At 34.1% G+C, this 24,842-nt stretch overlaps 1 protein-coding gene and 1 non-coding gene across 2 annotated transcripts; one reads left to right on the top strand and one right to left on the bottom strand.

Moving 5' to 3' along the window:
* Positions 1-9,029: 9,029 nt before the first annotated feature.
* LOC123886754 lies at positions 9,030-11,705 on the bottom strand. Its single transcript, XM_045936047.1, has one exon. The coding sequence runs from the start codon at positions 11,703-11,705 to the stop codon at positions 9,030-9,032; it is 2,676 nt and encodes an 891-aa protein (XP_045792003.1).
* Positions 11,050-11,156, top strand: LOC123887771. The gene has a single exon (XR_006801769.1). It is a non-coding gene; the product is annotated as a small nucleolar RNA R71 (small nucleolar RNA).
* Positions 11,706-24,842: the final 13,137 nt, after the last annotated feature.

The following is a 24,842-nucleotide window of genomic DNA, read 5'->3' as shown; positions in this document are numbered from 1 at the left end:
CCAACTTGATTCTTATGTTAATAGCATGTATGAACATAATATTCAAAAAATCAAATTGTTTGAATCTGTTGGAACATGATGAAGAATTTGGAGGGAACTTGGTATTGAAATAAACACAAGTGCAAGAACCATGTGTAGTGTGAATTAAAAAAAGACTCTTTGAGTCCCACATTGGAAAAATCACACTACTTGGTAGTGTTTATATATCACAAGTTGGCAACCAAGGGTGTGCCCTTGGGGTACCCACTTTTGTAAGAAAGGGAGACCACACACAATGTCGAATATCACACACGCGCGCGCGCCGCCGCCGTCCAACCGGCCGGTTCGGGCTTGGGTGATATATTAATTTTTTAATACTAAGAAAAAGAAATTTTTGAAATTTAAATTTCTTTTAGTGTGTCCCTTAATTCGCACATGTTAAATGTGCTTAGACCAAGTCTTGAACGGATTTCTTTCTGTTAAACGGTCAAAATATCCGTATATCAAAAGTGTGTCCCTTATTTTTGTTGTTTCATAATTTGAACGGTTCTAAACCGTAGAATTGATATTCGTATATCAATTAGAGTGGTTCGAAATTTCGACCATACTTGGTGTTATTCTGGCCGATACTACAGTGCAGTAGTTTATCGGTATTTTCATTGAAAACGGCTGTTTTATCCTGGGGACTTCGCGGTTGATATACTACAGTGCACTTCTTCGAGTAGTTCCGCGAAACGTCTTAAAGAAAGCGACCTAGTACGCGACTCAGCCAATAATTTGTTTCGTTGCCAATTTAGAAAATTCGTTTTTCCTGTTTTTATAAAGTCAGTAAAACCGTTTTACAACAATTTTAAGACGTTTCGAAAATATCATGGCTAACGAAGAAATTATTGGTAATTCATCTGTCGGTGCTACCGAAAGGCCGTTTAAGTTTGAGGGCAATCGTTTCAAACGTTGGCAACAAAAAATGTTTTTCTTCCTAACTCTTAAAAAGTGTGCCTACGTTTTGAAACAGCCTATTCCTGTGGTTCCTGCTGAAGCTTCGGCTTCTGCTTCTGGAACTAATGAACAGACCGTTAACACCAACGGTGATGCTGTATCTGCCGAAAAAGACAAAGGCAAGGCCACGGCAGAACAGCTTAAAGAGAAAGCGCTGCAACTAGAAATAGATAGGCAGCTCTGGATTGATAATGATTATGTTTGCAAAAACTATATCATTAATGGATTGGAGGATGATCTGTATGATTATTACAGAACCTATAATACAGCCAGTGATGTGTGGGAGGCTCTTAGTAAGAAGTATGATACTGAGGAAGCTGGAGTGAAGAAGTATGCTGTGAGCAGGTATTTGAAATACCAGATGGTTGATGAGAGGTCGGTGGAAGTGCAGTCACATGAACTGCAAAAGATTGCTCATGAGATAATAACTGAAGGTATGCCTTTACATGAGCAGTTTCAAATTTCTGTCATTATTGATAAGCTGCCCCCCAGTTGGAAAGACTTTAAGAATCAGCTCCGTCATAAGACAAAGGAGTTTTCCATTGAGGGTCTGATTACCCGTCTTCGTATAGAAGAAGAATCTCGGAAACAGGATATGAAAGAGGAAGAAAAGATATTGGTTGTTTCTAACACCAATAAAAAGAAATTCGGTGCAGCTCTGAAGCCTACGGGCAAACCTTTGAAAAATCAGAATCAGAGCCGCGTTCAAAACCGAGTTAAGAATGGTAACCCGGTTAGGGGCCATATTGCTAAGCAACATCAGCAACAACCACCTCCTAGAAATGACGCTTGAGCCATTTTACTGCTTCAATTGCTGGAAAACAGGTCATATATCAAAGAAGTGCAGAAATCCAAAGAGGCCTAAACCGGCTAATCTTGCACATATCAATGTGAATGTGGCTGATGAGCCATATGCTGCTATGATCACCGAAATTAATATGGTCGGTGGTACTGATGGATGGTGGATAGATACTGGCGCTACCCGCCATGTCTGTTATGATCGTGCTATGTTTAAAACATACACGAATGCTGAAAATAAGAAGGTGCAGATGGGTAATGCTCACACCTCTGATGTTGCTGGTATTGGAGATGTTGTTCTGAACTTCACCTCTGGAAAGACTCTTATTTTGAAGGAAGTCCTTCATGTTCCTGAGATGAAGAAGAATCTTGTTTCTGGTTTCCTCTTGAATAAGGCTGGGTTTAATCAAACTATTGGGGCTGATATGTACACCATCACTAAGAATGGTATTTTTATTGGGAAAGGGTACGCCTCTGATGGCATGTTTAAACTCAATGTTGATTTTAATGTTATGAATAAAATTTCTCCTTCTGTTTACTCTTTGTGTGATTTTAATATTTGGCATTCTAGACTTTGTCATGTTAATAAACGATCTATTTTGAATATTAGTAACTTAGGATTAATTCCTAAACTTAGTTTTAATGACATAGAAAAATGTGAATTTTGTAGTCAAGCTAAAATAACAAAGAGCAAACATAAATCAGTAATACGAGAATCTGAACCAATGGACCTTATACATTCTGATATATGTGAACTAGATGGAACCATGACTAGGAATAACAAACGTTATTTTATCACTTTTATTGATGATTGTTCAGATTATACTTTTGTTTATTTAATGAAAAATAAAAGTGATGCTTTTGAAATGTTCAAAATTTTTGTGAAAGAAATAGAAAATCAATTTAATACGAAAATCAAGAGACTTCGTAGTGATAGGGGAACCGAATATAATTCTAGTTTATTTAATGATTTTTATAAACAACACGGAATTATACATGAAACGACTGCACCATATTCCCCTGAAATGAATGGTAAAGCAGAAAGAAAGAATAGAACTCTTACTGAATTAGTAGTTGCTATTATGTTAAATTCTGGTGCCGCTAAACATTGGTGGGGGGAAATAATTTTGACTGTCTGCTTTGTTTTGAATAGAATTCCCAAATCTAAAAGAAGCGAATCCGCTTATGAAATATTAAAGGAAAGACAACCAAACTTGTCTTATTTAAGAACTTGGGGATGTCTAGCCTATGTCCGTAAACCGGACCCGAAGCAAACAGTAAAGCATATAGGTTTTACGACCTAAATGAAAAAGTGATCATAGAATCTAATGATGCAGACTTCTATGAAAATAAATTTCCCTTTAAATCAAGAAATAGTGGGGGCACTGAACAGGATAATATTCCTGAGTCGAGTCACTTACCAGTGATACCAAATGCGAATAGCAATGACGAAGTAGAAAATGAACTTCGTAGAAGCAAACGTGTAAGAGTTGCTAAAGACTATGGTCCAGATTATGCGACCTTTACATTGAATGAAGATCCAGCAAATCTTCAAGAAGCCTTGTCATCGATGGATGCAGATCTTTGGCAAGAAGCTATTAATGATGAGATGGATTCTCTAGAATCTAACAAAACATGGCACTTAGTAAACTTACCTCCCGGTTACAAACCAATTGGTTGCAAATGGATTTTGAAAAAGAAACTAAAACCCGACGGCACGGTTGAAAAATACAAGGCTCGCCTTGTAGCCAAAGGTTTTAGACAAAGAGAAAATATAGATTTCTTCGACACATTTTCACCTGTCACTAGAATAACGTCCATTCGAGTACTTATTTCAATAGCAGCTATTTATAACTTAATTGTACACCAAATGGACGTTAAAACTGCCTTTTTAAATGGTGACTTAGAAGAAGAAATCTATATGGAACAACCTGAAGGTTTTGTTATACATGGACAAGAAACTAAGGTCTGCAAGTTAGATAAATCTCTGTATGGTCTTAAACAAGCTCCGAAACAATGGCATGAAAAGTTTGATAACTTAATGAAATTGAATGGGTTCAGACTCAATGAGAGTGACAAATGCATTTACTATAAATGTGATGGCAACATTTGCACTATAATATGTCTCTATGTAGATGACATGTTGATATTTGGCTCAAACCTTTCTGCCATAAATAATGTGAAATCACTGTTGAGTAACAACTTTGATATGAAAGACCTCGGAGAAGCTAGTGTGATTCTTGGAATAAAAATCACTAGGTCTGAGAAGGAGATATCCCTAGATCAATCACATTATGTGGAAATGATCCTAAAGAAATACGGTTACATTAACTGTAAACCTGCCTGCACACCTTATGATCCCAGTGTAAAACTGTTTAAGAACACTGGTGATAGCGTAAGACAAACAGAATACGCGAGCATCATTGGTAGTCTTAGGTATGCCACTGATTGTACTAGACCCGACATCGCCTATGTCGTGGGACTCTTGTGTAGGTTTACCAGCAGACCCAGTGATGAGCATTGGCACGCTATTGAGAGAGTCATGAGATACCTGAAAAGGACCATGAATCTCGGATTACACTATCAGAGATTTCCAGCTGTACTTGAAGGGTACAGTGATGCTGATTGGAACACCTTGTCAGATGATTCCAAAGCTACTAGTGGCTTTATATTTAGTATAGCCGGTGGAGCTGTATCATGGAAGTCTAAGAAACAGACCATTTTGGCACAGTCCACTATGGAATCTGAAATGATAGCACTAGCAACTGCTAGTGAAGAAGCAAGCTGGTTGAGATGCTTGTTATCTGAGATTCCCTTATGGGAAAAACCTATGCCTGCTGTCTTGATCCATTGTGATAGTACTGCAGCTATCGCTAAAATTGAGAATCGTTTTTATAACGGTAAAAGACGTCAAATTAGAAGAAAGCACAGCACAGTGAGAGAGCTCATCACTACAGGTGCTGTGAGAGTGGATCATGTACGCACTAATGATAACCTAGCAGATCCTTTGACGAAAGGACTGGCTAGAGAGAAAGTCCAAAATACATCTGTCAAGATGGGACTAATGCCTATGAAGTGAATTACTTATGATGGTAACCCAACCTAAAAGACTGGAGATCCCAAGAATTAGGTTCCAATGGGTAAACAACAAGTTGTGAGTAATATGAGATGAACATGCAAATTAAGAGGCATGAATCCTGTAATGATAAAGGTTGAGTTAGCAAAACTCTTAATGAAATCTATACTCTATAGGAGTGGAGTACATCAGGAGTACTCTTGATAGAATCACCTATATGAATGTGGAACTGAGGCCGGTTCCTCTGGAGTTTCGGGGCGAATTCCTAGAGCATTCATGAAACTGGGATAGACGTGCAGGGCCATTAATGCACGGGCCTTAGAAAACACCTTAAGAAAGGTTGTGTGCTGGTTTGAGGAAAATCTGAGATAGAGTTCCAAGACTAAACGTCACTCTTACTTAATCAGGCTCTTACTGGCTACGTGAAGGTTCCAAGACTTAGCTCACCTTCGCTTATGCACAATCTTACTGAAACGTTTAACGTTATGACTGAAACAACTTTTTTTAAATTCAAGTGGGGGATTGTTGGAACATGATGAAGAATTTGGAGGGAACTTGGTATTGAAATAAACACAAGTGCAAGAACCATGTGTAGTGTGAATTAAAAAAAGACTCTTTGAGTCCCACATTGGAAAAATCACACTACTTGGTAGTGTTTATATATCACAAGTTGGCAACCAAGGGTGTGCCCTTGGGGTACCCACTGATCGTGTGCGACAGCAATGACCGCAAGTATACAGTCGTGTCGTGTAGTTTTAAAAGATATCGAACCCAAAGGACCAATAATCGACCTACCGTATTCTAGTGTTGCTTTGTAAATCTAAGGCTAATTGATTTAAAGGGTTATGATTAATTGAATAACTAAAATAAGAGAAATAAATATTTTTTAGATTTTTAATATGTAAATAAAATATTGCTAGGACGTGCTATTAGTTGCTTCAAAGGGTTCAATGCTTAATTCGCGCTAGACAAAATTACTACCACATCTAATTGTCGTATTTTAATAAAATCGATGCTCCAGGCGAAAGCCGTTCTCACTTCCAGCTCTCACAACTCTCATCATGAAATTAATAAAATACTTTACAAAGTAGTTGCATTACTTCTAGATTTTAGTGGTGTAAACAATTAAATTTTCGAAACTATATTGTTTTAAAAATACAATTCAGATAGTATTATAAATTATAAAGGTGGTGCTTAACTCTCGTCCTCACACCCGCTAATAAAATACTCTTTGAAGAACAATATAATTTAATTAACTCTAATCCCAACTCTCGTTGCGAATTAGATTTAATGTTCAGTTTTTACTATCTAGTAGAAATCTCACGCTCTCGCTCTATTGATTTTTACTTTAATTAATTCTCACTCTCGTGACGAATTATAATCAACGCTTAATTAAAAACTGCTTAAGAAAATAAAACCGTTGCCAGTTTTCAAGAATTATATTTGATTTAAAAACACTAATCTCAGCTCTCGCAAATCTTGACTAGCGTTATACTTAGATAAAATAAATGCTCAGCTCTCACACACTCACTTACCTATATAAGTACCTTTGAAAATCAATATAAAACTCATTAATCCTAAATAGCTCTCGCGGATTTTAGAACTAACGGTCAGTTTTAACTATCCGACCCTAAACCTCAACTCTCGTCAATGTTGGTTTATTGCCTTTAAAACAATCCTCACTCTCGTGACGAATTATTTGAAAACGTATTTATTTAAAACTGGTGGTTGAAAACTATTAAGCACGAATTAACTACCGAACCCCTATTAGCTACTAACTACACATCCTAGCAACGCTAAATTTAGCTAGACATAACTAAAACTAAAGACATTAAAATAAAATAAGCAAATAAATAAAAAGACATAATAAAAATAAAAGCAGAAATTAAAAGCATAAAATAAAAGCAATAAAATAAAGACAAGAAATAAATAAGACCATAAAATAAAATAAGAACCTGAAATAACAAAAGGAATCTCGAGTACGGACTCCGACAGCGTAACGGTAGGAAATAAAAAAAAAACTTATTTTATTCTCAACGGAGAATAAAATAATACTAAACTCTCAACTTTAGAGAAGAAAACCTTGTGGTACTAAGCCTAGTTCTCAATTCTCCAAGTCAAGTGTTATCTTTTTGAGTGAAGAGAACTAGCCTATTTATACTAAAATACAAGGAGGAAAAGACAGAATTTGGCCGATGTGGGACTTGTAAAAATTCTTCGCGTTGCCGTTGGATCACATGGATGGCTGTGATTTGGAAGGAAGTGGCGAGGGCCACTTGGATGCAGCTGGCGGGCGCCATTAGGGCCTTGTTGGCGGTCGCCACTTGGTTGTAGCTGGCGAGCATTTGTGGGCTGCACATGTGTGGCCCAATTGGCTGCACATGTGTGGCCTTTTTGTCCATTTTTGCTCCTTTTCGGTCCGTTTTCGCTCCTTTCTTCAACTCGTACACTTTTTATCTGTTTATTTAAAATATGAGAAATAAGTAACTATTTATATAATAAAACTTCGGAATCGAAATAAAAACATATAAAATATAATAGTAAATTAACTAAATAAATAGCATATTTTTAGGTGTATCAAACTCCCCTAAACTTGAACCATTGCTTGTCCTCAAGCAATTTAGCTTGCATATAGAAAACATTTGAAATGCGAAGCAACTCACACACACAGACTTAGAGAAAAATAACATCACGAGTACTCATACGTGGTCAGAAATTCAAATCGGCTAAGATTAATTAGTTAGGTTCTTTACACAATCAAGAAGGGTATTTCAACGACACACAAAGTTCTCCCTCTTATACATATCGAATTTGGATCATGCCGTTGTACTAAAATCTAAATCTTCTCCTTTGTTTCATCCTTTTTCATTCTAGACAGTCACATTAAGACCCTTTATCTATGTCACACACATGGTAAGAAAGCCGGTTAGCGTCTTTGTTCATCTTTTTCAACTCGCAAATAGCTTGATGATACAAATTTTGATGATACAAATTTTTGTATTAGCAATCATATTTTTTTTTAAGGTTTAACCGTATTACCACAGTATGACCTCATATTATTATTTTTCTTTAAGGTTTAACCGTATTACCACAGTATGACCTTAAGAATTTGATTAGATGATTCGCTTATATTCATCGACAAACCTACTTAATGTGTGACTTTATAGATGGTGTCCGACTGGATAGATAAACTACTACAGGATTCCACAAATTTAAATCAAGAGATTTTGGCACAATGGTTATTCAAATTGATATCTATACTAGGGAGACTTCTGGGTGTTGGAAAAATACCGATTTTGTTGTAAAATTCCCTAATTTCCTTAACTTAGCCTCTCCTCTTTTCTTAACCTATATACTTTCTATGTGAGCTATTATCCTAAGTCTTTGGAAAAAATTTTAATTTGGCTCAAGAAAAGAAAAAATTTAGAAAAAAACCAAAGAATATACTATAAATTCAATTTTTTTTTTATTATGCGAAAGGAAATAAAAATTCAAATAACTAAAAATTAAAAGTAAATAAAGATAGTAGAATACTCCCCTAAACTTAAATCCAACAGTGTCCTCACTGTTGCGACTCAAGAGCAGAATTGGAGCGTAAAACCTGTGGTAAATCATGGGGGAGGCTGTTGATGGTTTTGGAAATTGTTGAACTGAAGTCTCAAACCGCCTAGCTCTTGTATGACATTGTCGCGTTGTTGTTGACGGTGCTCTTCTGAGCTCTCCCATCTATGATAATAGCCCTGCATCTCATGTTAGTTTTGAAGAATTTGTGCTTATTGGGCTTGCATGAATTCCATTCGTTCCAACATCTCCTCTTGTTGCTGATGCATCGCATAAAAGAGTCCATCGCGCTCCTCGTTGATAGCATTTAGAGCGCGCATTTCATAGAACACATCATCGACGGTACTCTATCTTGATGAGGAAGAACTGCCTGCAAAAGTGTTAGAAAAATGTGTAGTGTGTGCAGGTGGAACGATGTTGGCGCCCCCACCAGCGGCAACATTTTGAGAAATGTGCGTGGGAGCTCTATTAGTCACAGGATCATCAGAGATAGTCATAAAAAAAAATCAAAAATAAAAGAAAGCAAAAATTAAACAAGAATTAAAGAAAACTCATGGGTTGCCTCCCATGCAGCGCTTTGTTTAACGTCGGTAGCTCGACTTCTTAACCCTTTAGATTAGTATGGTGCCTCTTCCAAACTCACGTCCTTAAAATTATGTCCAACATCCTTAGGTCTCCATTTGAACATGTCAAACCATCTCATAGGTGTTTTCCTTTTTCCTTTCTTTTTCTTGGAGGCAAACAGAGATGTTTTATTTTGGAAGATATTACTTTCTGGTTGGGCTTTTAGTATGTCGGGAGGTACTCGTTTAAAGGGTGTGTTATCGACATTTGATTCAGCTATGTCGAGTCTACAGCAAGAGCTTTTCTTAGCTAGGTCGTCATTACCATTTTTATGAGTCGGAGGGATGAGAGTTTTTAGAATTTCAGAATTTTTGGTTTTATCTTTCTCCATCTCTTTTCCACATTCTTTGACGACGTCTAACATATAGCAACTATCTTCAATGGCCGATGCGTTCATGAATTGTGTTAAGATAAATTCAACTTTTTCTTCACCTACTTCAAAGGTGAGCTTTCCTTTTTTCACATCTATTATGGCACCGGCGGTTGCTAAGAATGGCCTTCCTAAAATGATAGGTGTATTGGAATCTTCCCTTATGTCCATGACTATAAAATCGGTAGGGATATAGAATTGACCTACACGTACTGGCACGTTTTCTAGTATACCTAAGGGGTATTTGACAGAACGGTCAGCGAATTGTATTGACATTTTAGTTGGTCTCAATTCTCCTAAATTAAGTTTTTCGCATATGGACATAGGCATTAAGCTGATACTGGCTCCTAAATCGCATAGGGCCCTATCTATTACATAATTTCCAATTACACAGGGTATGGAAAAACTTCCTGGGTCTTTTAGCTTAGGAGGCATATTATTTTGAAGTATGGAGCTACACTCGGCAGTAAGCATAACGGTTTCTTCTTCCTCGATCTTTTTCTTATTAGTTAAGATATCTTTAAGAAACTTAGCGTACGAGGGCATTTGTGTGATAGCTTCCGTAAAAGGTATTGTGATGTTAAATTTTTTTAGAAGTTCTACAAATTTCCTAAACTGTCCCTCGCTTTTGGATTTCTCAAATCTTTGAGGATACGGGATGGGTGGTTGATATGGTGGTGGGGGTATATAAGGTTTCTTCTTTTCTATGATTTCCTCCCCACTATTTTCTTTATCTTTTATGTTTTGTTCACTCTCTCCCTTGGTTACCTCATCTGAGTTGGGTTGCATGGCAGGATTTTTAGTTCTGGGATCAGCTGGTCCATCGTATTGTGTCCCACTTCGTAATATAACAGCATTCACATGTCCCCTAGGGTTTGGCTGAGGCTGGCCAGGAAATATGCCTGCAGGAGCAGAGGTAGATGCTTGTTGTTGTGCCACTTGTGCGATTTGTGTTTCTAACATCTTATTGTGAGTGGTCAAGAGTTCTAGCCTGCTTGTTAATTGCTTAATTTGCTCATTAGTGTGTATGTTTTGATTTAGGAATTCCTTGTTAGTTTGAGTTTGTAGGGCTATGAAGTTCTCCATCATCAATTCAAGGTTTGACTTCATAGGAGCATTTTGAGCAGGTTTTTGGAATCCTGGTGGCGAAGGAGTAGGTGTTTGGCCAGGTGCATATAAAGCGTTGTTGCTATTGTACGAAAGATACGGGTGATTTCTCTGGTTTTGGTTGTAAGAGTTCCCTTGAGTGTAATTCACTTGGTCGTTGGGAGCTTCGGTTAGAAGTCGACATTCAGCGATTGTATGACCTTGAGCTCCGCACAACTCACAATTTTGTATTGTTGCAGCCACGTTGGCTTTGGGTGCGTTGGTTAGACTCTCTATCTTTTGAGTTAAGGCATCTAACTTGGCATTGATGTGGTCCATGTTGCTGATTTCGTACATTCCACCTTTCGTTTGAGGTTTATCTACTGTTGTTCTCTCGTTTCCCCACTGATAATGGTTCTGAGCCATGCTCTCGATAAGCTGATAGGCTTGGTTGTATGGTTTATCCATAAGTGCGCCACCAGCTGCGGCATCTATTGTCATTCTTGTATTATACAAGAGACCATTGTAAAAGGTGTGGATAATTAGCCAATTTTCGAGCCCATGATGAGGACATATCCTAATCATTTCTTTGTATCTTTCCCATGCTTCGAAAAGAGATTCGTTGTCTCTTTGTCTAAATCCATTGATTTGGGCTCTTAGCATAGCAGTTTTGCTAGGCGGGAAATATCTTGCTAAAAAGACTTTCTTCAACTCATCCCATGTTGCGACTGAGTTGGATGGTAGGGACTGGAGCCAGGCTCTAGCTTTATCCCTTAATGAGAATGGGAATAAACGAAGTCTTATAGCTTCGGGACTGACACCATTAGCTTTGATAGTATCGGCATATTGCAAGAATATGGACAAATGTAGATTAGGGTCGTCCGCGGGATTTCCGGAGAATTGGTTTTGTTGTACTATAGCCAACAATGAAGGTTTAAGCTCGAAATTGTTTGCTTCAATAGCGGGGGCAGCGATGCTATTATGCGGTTCTTCTTGCGAAGGAATAGCGTAAGATCTAAGTGGACGATTTTCAGCCATGACTGGTTCGTCAACTATTTCGTTAATGATTTCTTCGGTTACTTCGAGAGTGAGAATTTCGGTTTCGATATTCTCGGGTTGAGTACTTAAATTTCGGCGTCGTTCGTTAAGAAGACGCTCGGGTTCGTCAAAGGGTTGCTCAATTATCTCGCCTCGTGAGCGAGTATTGGGCATAAAACAAAAAGAAAAAATTGCCTTAGTCTCTACGGTGTAACACTGGAGTTACGATATCGACTAAATTGGTCCCCGGCAACGGCGCCAAAAACTTGATCGTGTGCGACAGCAATGACCGCAAGTATACAGTCGTGTCGTGTAGTTTTAAAAGATATCGAACCCAAAGGACCAATAATCGACCTACCGTATTCTAGTGTTGCTTTGTAAATCTAAGGCTAATTGATTTAAAGGGTTATGATTAATTGAATAACTAAAATAAGAGAAATAAATATTTTTTAGATTTTTAATATGTAAATAAAATATTGCTAGGACGTGCTATTAGTTGCTTCAAAGGGTTCAATGCTTAATTCGCGCTAGACAAAATTACTACCACATCTAATTGTCGTATTTTAATAAAATCGATGCTCCAGGCGAAAGCCGTTCTCACTTCCAGCTCTCACAACTCTCATCATGAAATTAATAAAATACTTTACAAAGTAGTTGCATTACTTCTAGATTTTAGTGGTGTAAACAATTAAATTTTCGAAACTATATTGTTTTAAAAATACAATTCAGATAGTATTATAAATTATAAAGGTGGTGCTTAACTCTCGTCCTCACACCCGCTAATAAAATACTCTTTGAAGAACAATATAATTTAATTAACTCTAATCCCAACTCTCGTTGCGAATTAGATTTAATGTTCAGTTTTTACTATCTAGTAGAAATCTCACGCTCTCGCTCTATTGATTTTTACTTTAATTAATTCTCACTCTCGTGACGAATTATAATCAACGCTTAATTAAAAACTGCTTAAGAAAATAAAACCGTTGCCAGTTTTCAAGAATTATATTTGATTTAAAAACACTAATCTCAGCTCTCGCAAATCTTGACTAGCATTATACTTAGATAAAATAAATGCTCAGCTCTCACACACTCACTTACCTATATAAGTACCTTTGAAAATCAATATAAAACTCATTAATCCTAAATAGCTCTCGCGGATTTTAGAACTAACGGTCAGTTTTAACTATCCGACCCTAAACCTCAACTCTCGTCAATGTTGGTTTATTGCCTTTAAAACAATCCTCACTCTCGTGACGAATTATTTGAAAACGTATTTATTTAAAACTGGTGGTTGAAAACTATTAAGCACGAATTAACTACCGAACCCCTATTAGCTACTAACTACACATCCTAGCAACGCTAAATTTAGCTAGACATAACTAAAACTAAAGACATTAAAATAAAATAAGCAAATAAATAAAAAGACATAATAAAAATAAAAGCAGAAATTAAAAGCATAAAATAAAAGCAATAAAATAAAGACAAGAAATAAATAAGACCATAAAATAAAATAAGAACCTGAAATAACAAAAGGAATCTCGAGTACGGACTCCGACAGCGTAACGGTAGGAAATAAAAAAAAAAACTTATTTTATTCTCAACGGAGAATAAAATAATACTAAACTCTCAACTTTAGAGAAGAAAACCTTGTGGTACTAAGCCTAGTTCTCAATTCTCCAAGTCAAGTGTTATCTTTTTGAGTGAAGAGAACTAGCCTATTTATACTAAAATACAAGGAGGAAAAGACAGAATTTGGCCGATGTGGGACTTGTAAAAATTCTTCGCGTTGCCGTTGGATCACATGGATGGCTGTGATTTGGAAGGAAGTGGCGAGGGCCACTTGGATGCAGCTGGCGGGCGCCATTAGGGCCTTGTTGGCGGTCGCCACTTGGTTGTAGCTGGCGAGCATTTGTGGGCTGCACATGTGTGGCCCAATTGGCTGCACATGTGTGGCCTTTTTGTCCATTTTTGCTCCTTTTCGGTCCGTTTTCGCTCCTTTCTTCAACTCGTACACTTTTTATCTGTTTATTTAAAATATGAGAAATAAGTAACTATTTATATAATAAAACTTCGGAATCGAAATAAAAACATATAAAATATAATAGTAAATTAACTAAATAAATAGCATATTTTTAGGTGTATCACCCACTTTTGTAAGAAAGGGAGACCACACACAATGTCGAATATCACACACGCGCGCGCGCGCCGCCGCCGTCCGTCCGTCCGACCGGCCGGCTCGGCTCGGCTCGGTTCGGTTCGGTTCGGTTCGGGCCGGGCTTGGGCTTGGGTGATATATTAATTTTTTAATACTAAGAAAAAGAAATTTTTGAAATTTAAATTTCTTTTAGTGTGTCCCTTAATTCGCACATGTTAAATGTGCTTAGACCAAGTCTTGAACGGATTTCTTTCTGTTAAACGGTCAAAATACGTGTCCTTTAAATCCCTGATTTTTTGCCACGTTTTTGCCTTTGACTGAGCAACTTCAGCTCCTGAAATCTCTCTGATTCCAGCTCCCTACTTGCCTATAAATACCACTTCATTTCTTCAGTTTTCATTCACTTCTTTTTCTCTGCATTCTGAGAAAACTGCTTCTTTCCTTCTCCTTTTTTCTTTCTTCGAAATTATTTTGTTGTTTCATAATTTGAACGGTTCTAAACCGTAGAATTGATATTCGTATATCAATTAGAGTGGTTCGAAATTTCGACCATACTTGGTGTTATTCTGGCCGATACTACAGTGCAGTAGTTTATCGGTATTTTCATTGAAAACGGCTGTTTTATCCTGGGGACTTCGCGGTTGATATACTACAGTGCACTTCTTCGAGTAGTTCCGCGAAACGTCTTAAAGAAAGCGACCTAGTACGCGACTCAGCCAATAATTTGTTTCGTTGCCAATTTAGAAAATTCGTTTTTCCTGTTTTTATAAAGTCAGTAAAACCGTTTTACAACAGAATCATATTCCAATAAATTAAACTCTTGCTGTGAGAAATGATCCTCTCAAATCCAAGAGGACTTCGATGAAATTGCGCGAGTCCTTTCTAGTTTAATTAAAGTATTGAGTTTAATTCATGACTTGAACATGAAGCAGTATTAAAATTTTTAACGATAATTTTCTGTTCATTTGGATTCCACGAAACTTGAGAGATAGATTAATCTTTGCAGTTACACACAGACGATACCCAATTTATGCCAACAACAAAAAAAAATCCTCTCAATTTTTTTCTTCTCAAATTTTCTCTAAGTCTTTAATCACAACCCTTAAACAACATTTCTCCATTTTTTTGAAATTACAAAATTCTCTCCTTTTATCTTCTAAATTACAAAACTGCATCTAAGAAAATACATATAAATTTTCTTCTAAGTAAAAACGTTTTTATATATCCGGTGTGTGGCTTTATTATCTTACTTCTAGTCATTTTCTTTTCACGTTCAAACAAGCTTGTGGGCCAGGCCATGTAGACGACCTAAATACAAGAAAACAAATAAATAAAAAATAATGATACCCAATAATGAACGATCGGTAATCTTGTAGATACGGTGAAACTCTTATCTTGTAAATGATTTTTTGGTAAAAATCCTGATAGTCCCTACTCTTTTTACGAGTGGGAGGTTCAACCTCGCTTGTCCTGGTACAATAAAGCGAGGTGAGGACGTCGTGCTCGGATGTTGCCGACTCCTGGTGTGTGGTATCTCTTGGAGTGTCCGCTCTTAGATGGCTATTCTCATCCCCTTTTTTTTATGGCTGCTTTGAGTGGTTTTGGTGATTTGTTGCTCTTCGGAGCCTTTTTGGGTGTTTCTTATGTATATTTCTATTTTATTTTTGAGTATTTTTTGTACTCTTGCTTTGTATTCTGATGCATGTGTAAAATAATTTTACACAGACAGTGCATATATATATATATATATATATATATATATATATATATATATATATATATATATATATATATATATATATATATATATATTGTATTTTATTTTATTTTTTGAATTTAATCCCCTGATACTTAAAAAAAAAGGGCCAACAATTTAGAGTTCGGTCATAAAAGATAAATAAAATTTGATAAAATATTATATTGGGGAGAAATGAGGCTGAATATCTCCATTTTTTAAATCTCAAAACTGTCCCACGAGGAAAACGAGGAGGGGGCGTCCAACTAAAATCATTAATAAATAACTAATTTATACTTATATTATATTAAAAAAATATTATAGATAGATATAATTAGACTAGATGGAGTAAGACCTATATAAATCTTAACTAGCTTTACCTATCTCTATCAAATCATTTTTATATTCGAAACCATACAAAGATAATACAAAACATAAACTTATTAATTACTCTCCGTTTTTAAGTGTCGTTTTTCGTTGGATTTAGCGTTTCAAAATAACTATTGTTTTGGTATTTTTAAGCTACGATTTGTCAATTATATCATTTATCCAGGGGCGTTTTCGGGTTTTAGGAGACCCTGCGCAAAATATAAAAGTGGCCCCTTAATATAAAAAATTTATTTTTTTTATAAAAAAAAATTGGCGATTTAAATTGCGTATAATATAAAAAAAAATCATTTTTATTCTTGTAAACATATAGATTATCAATATTAAACCAATTGCATCAAATCAAATGGGATAAGAAATACAAAATATAATTAATATTATATATTTTAAGCTACGATTTTTTTATAATTATCTTTGTATATAAAGTCAAAAAGAAACCTCCTAATCTGAGTTTAAATATATAACTATTAGTTTAAGGCCTAAAAATTAATCTATTAATATATATCTGATATTTTATAGGTATAAATAATATATAAGTAATATTATAGGACCTCAAAATTTTGAACTGAGACCCTCAAATTTTTGAGGTCTGATGCCGTCGCACACCTTGCACATATGTGCAAGCCGCCACTGCATTTATCAAATACTCTTATATTTTTACTAAAACTAATTAATATTATATATTTTAAGCTACGATTTTTTTTGTACTTAACATATTATTATTTTTTTGTATATAATATATTAAATTTATTGGAAAGAGAAACTATGTGCAAAAATATAGGAATATTAAAATAAATGTATAATAGAAAGATAAGGTACAAAAATCTATTTTCTTAATTTGCTGTTACTATTCTAAAACGACGCTTAAAAAAAACCGAGGGAGTATAAGTTATTACTAAGGGCTCGTTTGACCCAACTTTTTTTAGAGCTTATGCAAATAGCTTTTGCAATATAAATTAGGTTTTACGCTATTTTATAAGTTCACACTAGTGAAAATTGTAATTTTATAAGTTATTTTATCATAAACTACCTTGACAAACTTATAATAATATATAAAAATTGCATAAGCTGTTTGCATAAGCTCTAAAAAAACCTGGGTCAAACGAGCCCTAAGACTGACTTACTATCACAATTAACTTATAATAAAGTTTTTTTAAAAAAAAATTGTGATGCAGTAACTTATAAAATAATATATTGCAAATAAATTTTTACTAAATTTGAATTTAGAAAAGAAGCTTTATGAAATCATATTATTGAAATCATATTATTGAAATAAATAATACTATTATTTTATAAAGGCTAACATGCAGTCATTTCAAAATTAAATGTCTTCAAACAACTTTATATTATACTAGCGGTCAGACAGACGCGTTCCGCGTCAGTTTGTGTCTAATTGTCTATTATATAAACTTCTGTCAAAAAAGAAAATGTCTTATGTTATGGTGAATTTGTTAAAGGTGTTGTTGGTATTATGAAAAGTCCACACCAAAAGTTGAATCCTCTTTATGGTGAGTTTGTTAATAAAAGATTTTTGCTACTAAAAAAAAATGTGTCTTATGTTACGGTGAGTTCGTTAATAAAAGATTTTTGTTGCTATTAAAAAAAATCAAGGGCATTGTTGGTATTATGAAAAGTTCACACTAAAACTCATGTATTATCTTTATATATAGTATAGAAGTATAGATAAAAAAAAATCAAGGGCAATGTTGGTATTATCAAAAGTCCACACCAAAACTTATGTATTCTCTTTATATATAGGATAGATATAATTTGATTTTGACTTATTTTTAATGGAAAATATAAGTATATATGAAAAAATATAAATGCAAAATAGTATCAGAAGTATGCACAGTTAGAAAACCACCACCTAAAAAGAAAACTGCAACAAAATAAAATACACAAAAAATTGCACTAGTAAGAAAAAACAACACTCGCACACTGACTAAAAAAAATAAGTGCCCCCAATACAATACCTCAACCACAAGAGGACCCGACTCCCCTCAAAGATGAGAAATGACCGGGTAAGACAATGTATACACCAAGAGGGCCTCGAATCAATCAAAACGAATAAGGAAAATAACACCCACACTTTTGATTTTGACGCAGTACGAAAGCAGTAAGGATCAGCAAGCGCTAATCCGTTACGTTAATAAGAACACGGATTTGCAAGTGATAAACCTGTCAGATAAAGTTTTGAAATCTACCAGATTTCCGGAATCCGCCAGAAAGAGTAATTTGGAATCCACCAAATTTGAGAAAATTCTCTATAATTTTATTAAATCAAAATGTTGCCTTCAAAGCTACGATAGTTTAGCTTAAATAGTAGTGAAAAATAAAAATAAAAATCTACCTAAAAGATAATAAAAATAAAAATAACAAACCTAGCTAAATAAAAACAACAAATCTTAAATCTACCTAAAATATAAAAACAACTAATCTAGGTGAAATATAAAAATAACAAATCTAACTAAAATATAAAAAATAACTAATCTAGTTAAAATAATAAAATACTAAAGAATCCTCCTACATCAGTCTCCTCCACCTCAAAAGAACTCGACCCAAGTTCTCATCTTGATAAAGAGTTTCATATGCTTGATATTGACTCATGTGTTTATCGTAGTAAAAACTTATTACCGGTTTTGCTGTGATTACCAAATTCTTTCTCGTTTTCTTGATTGCTACTTTTTGCTCTTCACTTTTCTCCTCTAACTTGAGATAACAACTTGTTAACCCATCTAATAACTCCACAGTGGCGATATAACTTATATGCATAACATGGGAATATATCGATCAGTATTCATAACCTTTTAAACTTGAATATAACAAGGTTTTGAGATCTTTCCAACATCGTTTCTCCCTAAATCAGCTAGCAGATTGTGCTCTGGGCATTGTTTTTCATCGTTCAAAAGAAGTTTCACCAACATGATATTTCTGTTGGTTTTTTCCCTCTTCTAACAGTCCCATCAAGGGCTGATTGGTGATTTTTCTCTTCTTAGCCTCTTTCTCCTCCTCATTTCCACCTTCATCTGCATCATCTTTCTCCGAATCATCATGTTCATCGATCTCTTCCTTTTCATCTTTGAATTCGTCAACTTCAACCGAAGCATCTTGTTCAGCAACTACTTCAGTTTCTTTCGATTTGGATTTATCATCAAGATCGTCAAGTTTCTCGGGAAGAGATGGTTGGTTATCATCTAGGGTTTCAGTAGCTATGTGACGTAGTTGAAAATTGTCGGCATTGTTGATGGTGCTAAATGTTTCATTGACTTTAACATTAAGATACCAATTAATATATGTTATCAAAACAGAATGTTTAACAATATCTTTAATTGTCTTACGCGTGTTACCTGCCATTCTGGAAGTATGTCTCAAAAGGTCGGTCAATGAGTAATCTTTGTTGTAACAAAACGGACAACGATGTGTCGAATCAAATATTTTAAACTCGTAGTAATTAATCATCCTTCAACCTTTTGTAATATCTACGCTCATAGTATTCCAAATCAGATTCACCACGAGTATGTTCTGATTTTATGTACGTAACAAGAGTATTATTGTTATTATGAACCCTAATAACCGGAATTTGTTCTCCTCCCATGTTCGGATTGTTTCTGCTGTTAACGTTGTTGTGGGCGTTGTTATTCAACTGAGTGGATAATGCCGCCACTTGTGCGGTCAGAGCGATGACCGCGATTAAAGTTGTGTTTTTCATCACCGGTTGATCTCCCATGGCTGATTACGTTAGGAAAAGAACAGGAGAAATCTGCTCTGATACCAACTGACGCAGTACTGAAGTGGTTAGGATCAGCAAACGCTAATCCTTTAATAAGAACACAGGTTTGCAAGCGACAAACATGTCAGATAAAGTTCTAGAATCCACCAGATTTCCGAAATCCACCAGAAAGAGTAATTTGGAATCCACCAAATTTGAGAAAATTCTCTATAATTTTATTGAATCAAAAGTTTGCCTTCAAGACTACAATAGTTTATTTTAGTGAAAAATAAAAATAAAAATAAAAATAACAAACCTACCTAAAATGTAAAAAAAAACCAATCTAGGTGAAATATAAAAATAACAGATCTACCTAAAATATAAAAATAATTAATCTAGTTAAAATAATAAAATACTAAAGAATCCTCCTACATCAGATTGAACTTTAATTGTTAGTTTTCAATTTTAAAAACGGAGTCAAAATCCTCTCCATTTATACTATTACTAATATTTTGAAATTGTAAATGCATAATGCGCATTTGATGAGTCCATCTATATATATATATATATATATATATATATATATATATATATATATATATATATATAGGTTATGCTAACCGGTGCCCCCGGAGCACTGGTTAAGGAAAACAAAAAAGGAAATTTTTAAATTGAAAATAATACTTTTTAGACTTTCGAGGCGTTGACTGCACAAAGTTCAATGTCATATTACTATATTTGCTTCCTTAAACAGTGCCCCGGACACTGTTTAGCATTTTCCTATATATATATATATATATATATATATGAAAATAATTTGAAACTATAATAATAAAAAGGAAAACAAAATTGGATTGAGGGAACTCTATTTACACCAAAAAGACTGTATTCCAGATATTTTTTTAGACATCACGTACTCTAGATCTTATCAAGTGCATTCAAGATATAATTTTAATTATATTATTATTTTCCAAACATTGAAATCAAGGCTAATGCTATGGTGGACCACCTTTACAAGTGGTTCATCATGGACAAATGATTTACCGAATATAAATTTTACGAAATTCACTGTTGGATTGAAAGTTTATATCATATAGATCATTCATAAATATTTTAAATTTTTTTAAAAATCTTTTGATATGTTATTGAGACCCATCAAGATTTACGTTATTTAATAAACCGTTAATTTTGACGTGTCTCAATAGCATATTAAATGATTTTCAATTTTTCTGTGGATGATCTATATGATATAAACTTTCAATCCAATGACGAATTTTATAAAATTCGTATTCGTTATAATGTTATTCATGACTAGTTCACCATAAATCACTTAATGAAGTGGTCCATATTAAAATTTACCTTGAAATTAAGGTAAATTCTAAGAATATAAATTTCTAGAAGTATTTCAATTCAAGGCCTTACCCTTACTCTGTACGACTGTACTATATGTGATATTGACGACGGAGTCAGGGAGCCACATAACTTACTCATTATTGAGGGAGCTATGGCTACCTATCCTTTTCCCCACATCACATGCTGTGTTAATTTTATCCGTCCACCTGCATGCAATTAATTGGAGCATTTGGACGTGAAAAGAGATAATATTTTTTATAAAAAATAAATACACGTCCCTTTCATAAAAAATTTTGCAAATTTTGATTTATGCCTCATCATTATAAAAAAAATCTAAATTTATTTTTTTTAGCTATAAATAAATATAAATCATCCATTGTCCATAAATTCTAATTGAACTGGTAGAAATATTGAAACTGTTAGTGACGAACGTTAAGATCGGGATTCGAACCCCGATCACTCCACTTTATGTGTATAAATTTTCAATGGCTTTGACATTTTGTCTATCAACAAAAAAGAAAAAAAAAAGGAAATGCTTTTAGCGTCCGTTTTATGTTTGTTAGCCTCCGTTTTATGTTGAAGCTAAAACACATTTTTCTTTTAGTGACTAAGATACCTTTATCGGAGAGCTCTAAGAAAATTGTGATTGGATATAATTTTTACTTATAGTTTCTTATATACATTCCTTTTTTTAAAAAAAAAATAGACGAAATAAAAAAATCATTAGAAATTCACACACAAGTGTGAAGTAGTTGGGATTCGAACACCGATTATAATATCCAACCTAACAATTTTAGTATTATTTGTCCAAATGTGCTAGGACTTATAGATGAGCCTTGTTATGAAAATATAAGTTCCTTTCGATGCATGGAGGCGTGTTGGATAATAAATATGGTTACTACTTTTAGTTGAGATTTAAATTTTATTTGTCATATACAGTTAGTTTAAATTTTTCGAGACCTAAATCCACTAGATTGGTCTTCTTAAGTCTCTTTAATCTTTGTTTTATAACTCTATAATTCTCATAGGAAGTGGCTTCAATAATCTAAAATTTAATCGTTATATAAGTATATATAGTCTGATAAAACCCTCCTTAAATTTATTAACTATAAGGAGTTTATTAACTATTGGACTAGTTAAACCCGGATTTGGATCCTCAGCTGCAAAGTTTTCTGCTGCAATGTCTGCTGCCAGATCTGAACCATTGAAATAGCAACAGATTTAATAGCACTGGTTTAATGAAACAAGGTTGGAGGATTTCAATTTCACATTTGTTTCTAAGGCAGACCTTCCAAACAAATAAGTTCAGATAAATTAGAGAGACGACTTTCTAGATTGCTTGACCTAGATCAGCTTTGTCTGCCATGAATTGCGTCTCTACTCACCATTGTGAACATGTTGTTGGTTCTTTGTTTGCCTATGGGAAGAAGAATGATGTTTTATCTATTTTTTAATCTTATTTTCTAGCCGTTGGATTAATTTAACAGTTCAGTTCTCGCAGCAGGCATTGCAGCAGGAAACTCTGCAGCTGAGGATCCAAATCCGTTAAACCCGGCCTCCTTGATCTCTTTGAATTTGTAATTCATTGTTATTAATTTTTTTTTTTGACTAATTAATTGTTGTTAATAATGTGTGAATATAGAAATTTATAAAATATTTATATTTATATATAACTCATTTAATTCCTTATGAGCTAACTTATACTCTATCCGTCTTAAAATATAAGAGAGAAAACCTTTTTCTCTTTTTGTCGCAAATTATATGCGAAAAAGAAACATTTAAGAGAACTGAAATAAAACACAAACTACATTTAATTAAGTCTCTTATAATTTCAATAACCAATATAAATTGTTTTTACATCTTTCCATGCAACAAATTTCAAGGAAAATACAAAAAAAAAAAAAAAACTCCAAATTATTATATTTTATTTTTTTTAATAGGTGTGAATTTTTCCTATAACTTGGGATGGAGAGGTGTAATTTCCTATTATTTACCAAATAATTTCACATATGCCCGTAGCATCAGTTATTGTTGTTTGGACTGGTAAAAAGGTGGTCTAGTTATTCATGTGAGCTAAGTTCACTTGTTAGGAACTTCATATTTAATAAGTGTCAAAATTTAGTGATTTTACATATATAATTTAGGTATTTATTGACTTGTTTTATAAATTATTTCAATGAAAAGCCCAACTATTTGTAAATATTAGGATTTTTGTATAGTTTAATGTATTATTATTATTATTATTATTATTATTATTTATTACTATTATTATACCTTATTTTAGGCCAATGAAGTAAAAAATAATTGTCTTCTCAATTGGAATTGCAATTAAAATGAGGTACACGAAGGCCCAAGCAAACACAATATGTGTCTTCTTAATTGGAATTGCAAAATAATTGAGATTATGAGAAGCTGATGCGGTCAAGTGGCACAAAAAAGTCAAGTGGCATGAAAAGAAAGAAAGAGGGGCACTGCTTTTAATTAACAAACTCTTGAAGTAAGGTTTTCTTCGAAACCTATAAAAGGCATCCATCAACCATTCCACAATTCATTCATTCTTAATTACAATCCACAAACACGCAAAGCTTGAAAGAAATAGAGGGAAGGAGGTGAAAATTCTCATGAGGCAGAGAGGGATCAAAAGAGGAGCCGTGGAATCATCGATCGATGTACGCTTCTATGTACCGTAAGGTTCCATGTTTATACGTAATTAAGTTTCTCTGTTATTGGGATTAGGTTTAGTTAGTTATAATTCTCATGTAAACTCTAATCTGGCTGATTATATATAATCTCTATTTGGTTATGTTAATGGTTTATTTCTATGCTTAGAGTTTTTTCGACGTAAAACTCCAAAATTGATATTTTGATTTAGAAAGCTCTAGACATAGACTTTTTATTTAAGAGAACTGAAATAAATTCATCAAGTGAATGTTAATTGCCAGAGTTAGTGTTAGATTCACATTCACGTACACTATCAAATCTTAAAGTTATCGTATTGATTAATGGATTGAGACATCGGAGGTTGATAGATACGATAGACCTCTCGTCGTTCTCTGGATACGGAAACGTACTATGAGCGATAGGTGAAAATATAATTGAAATTTGAAAAGTATATAATCGATTAAGAGTTTGCATTAGAAAAATAGTTAATTATATCTAATCACAATAACTTTGTCTCTCTGTTATTTCCTCCTAAATTTATCTGCGTTGTAAGTTTGAATGTTGATGAACAAACTATTTTTTCAATACTTAAAATTATATTAATTGTTGAACGACATCGATATAGCACCAGTCCGTGTGGAGACGATAACAAAAATATTTTTGATATTGCATCAATATTATATATGTAGGAGGTCGGAGTTCGAACTCCAAACACCCTACTTATTCACTTTAAGGGTGAAATATTTAACCACAAGACTATTTTTTTTTTTTAAAAAAGTTGGTCCGGTTGTATTTGTAGAGCAGTAGACAATAGACACATCCCACTAAATATGATTTCTAAATTTGTGATTATATGATTTTTTTTTTTAAGAAGCTGATTAAATGAAAACATTAGGGATATATTCAATTTTGCTTCATATATGTTGTACAAGGATTCTTCTGGAAAGTTAACATAAATGTGATTAACGAAAAGGTCTCTTGAAGAAGAAAGAGTATCTAGGATTTGTCCATTCAGTCATTGAAGATATTTGGACCCTTGGACAAAATTTTTAGTTTAATTAATTTGGGAGCAACTTTTACTATCATGCTGGTTACTCGCGTCGCGCGCCCTATTTTTACACATCTGCTACATAAGTAGCAGATGTTATAAAATCAGAAATTTTGGGAAAAAATGTCTTCCGCTACATAAGTAGCGGACAATATTTGAGTAATCAGTAGGACGACAAAAGTAACTCCCAATTAATTTTCAGACTAGCTTTCTTCGTAGTAAACAGGCTGAAAATAAATTGGCCCATTCTATTGCTATAAGCA

This window comes from Trifolium pratense, linkage group LG5, assembly GCF_020283565.1.
Source record: "Trifolium pratense cultivar HEN17-A07 linkage group LG5, ARS_RC_1.1, whole genome shotgun sequence".
Classification (NCBI taxonomy): domain Eukaryota; kingdom Viridiplantae; phylum Streptophyta; class Magnoliopsida; order Fabales; family Fabaceae; genus Trifolium; species Trifolium pratense.
The sequence above is the reverse complement of the archived record's forward strand: the minus strand, read 5'-3'. Positions and strand labels throughout refer to the sequence as shown.

What these genes read in the sequence shown, in the direction of transcription:
- LOC123886754 (XM_045936047.1), bottom strand. Translation starts at nt 11,705, where the DNA reads ATGCCCAATACTCGCTCACGAGGCGAGATAATTGAGCAACCCTTTGAC.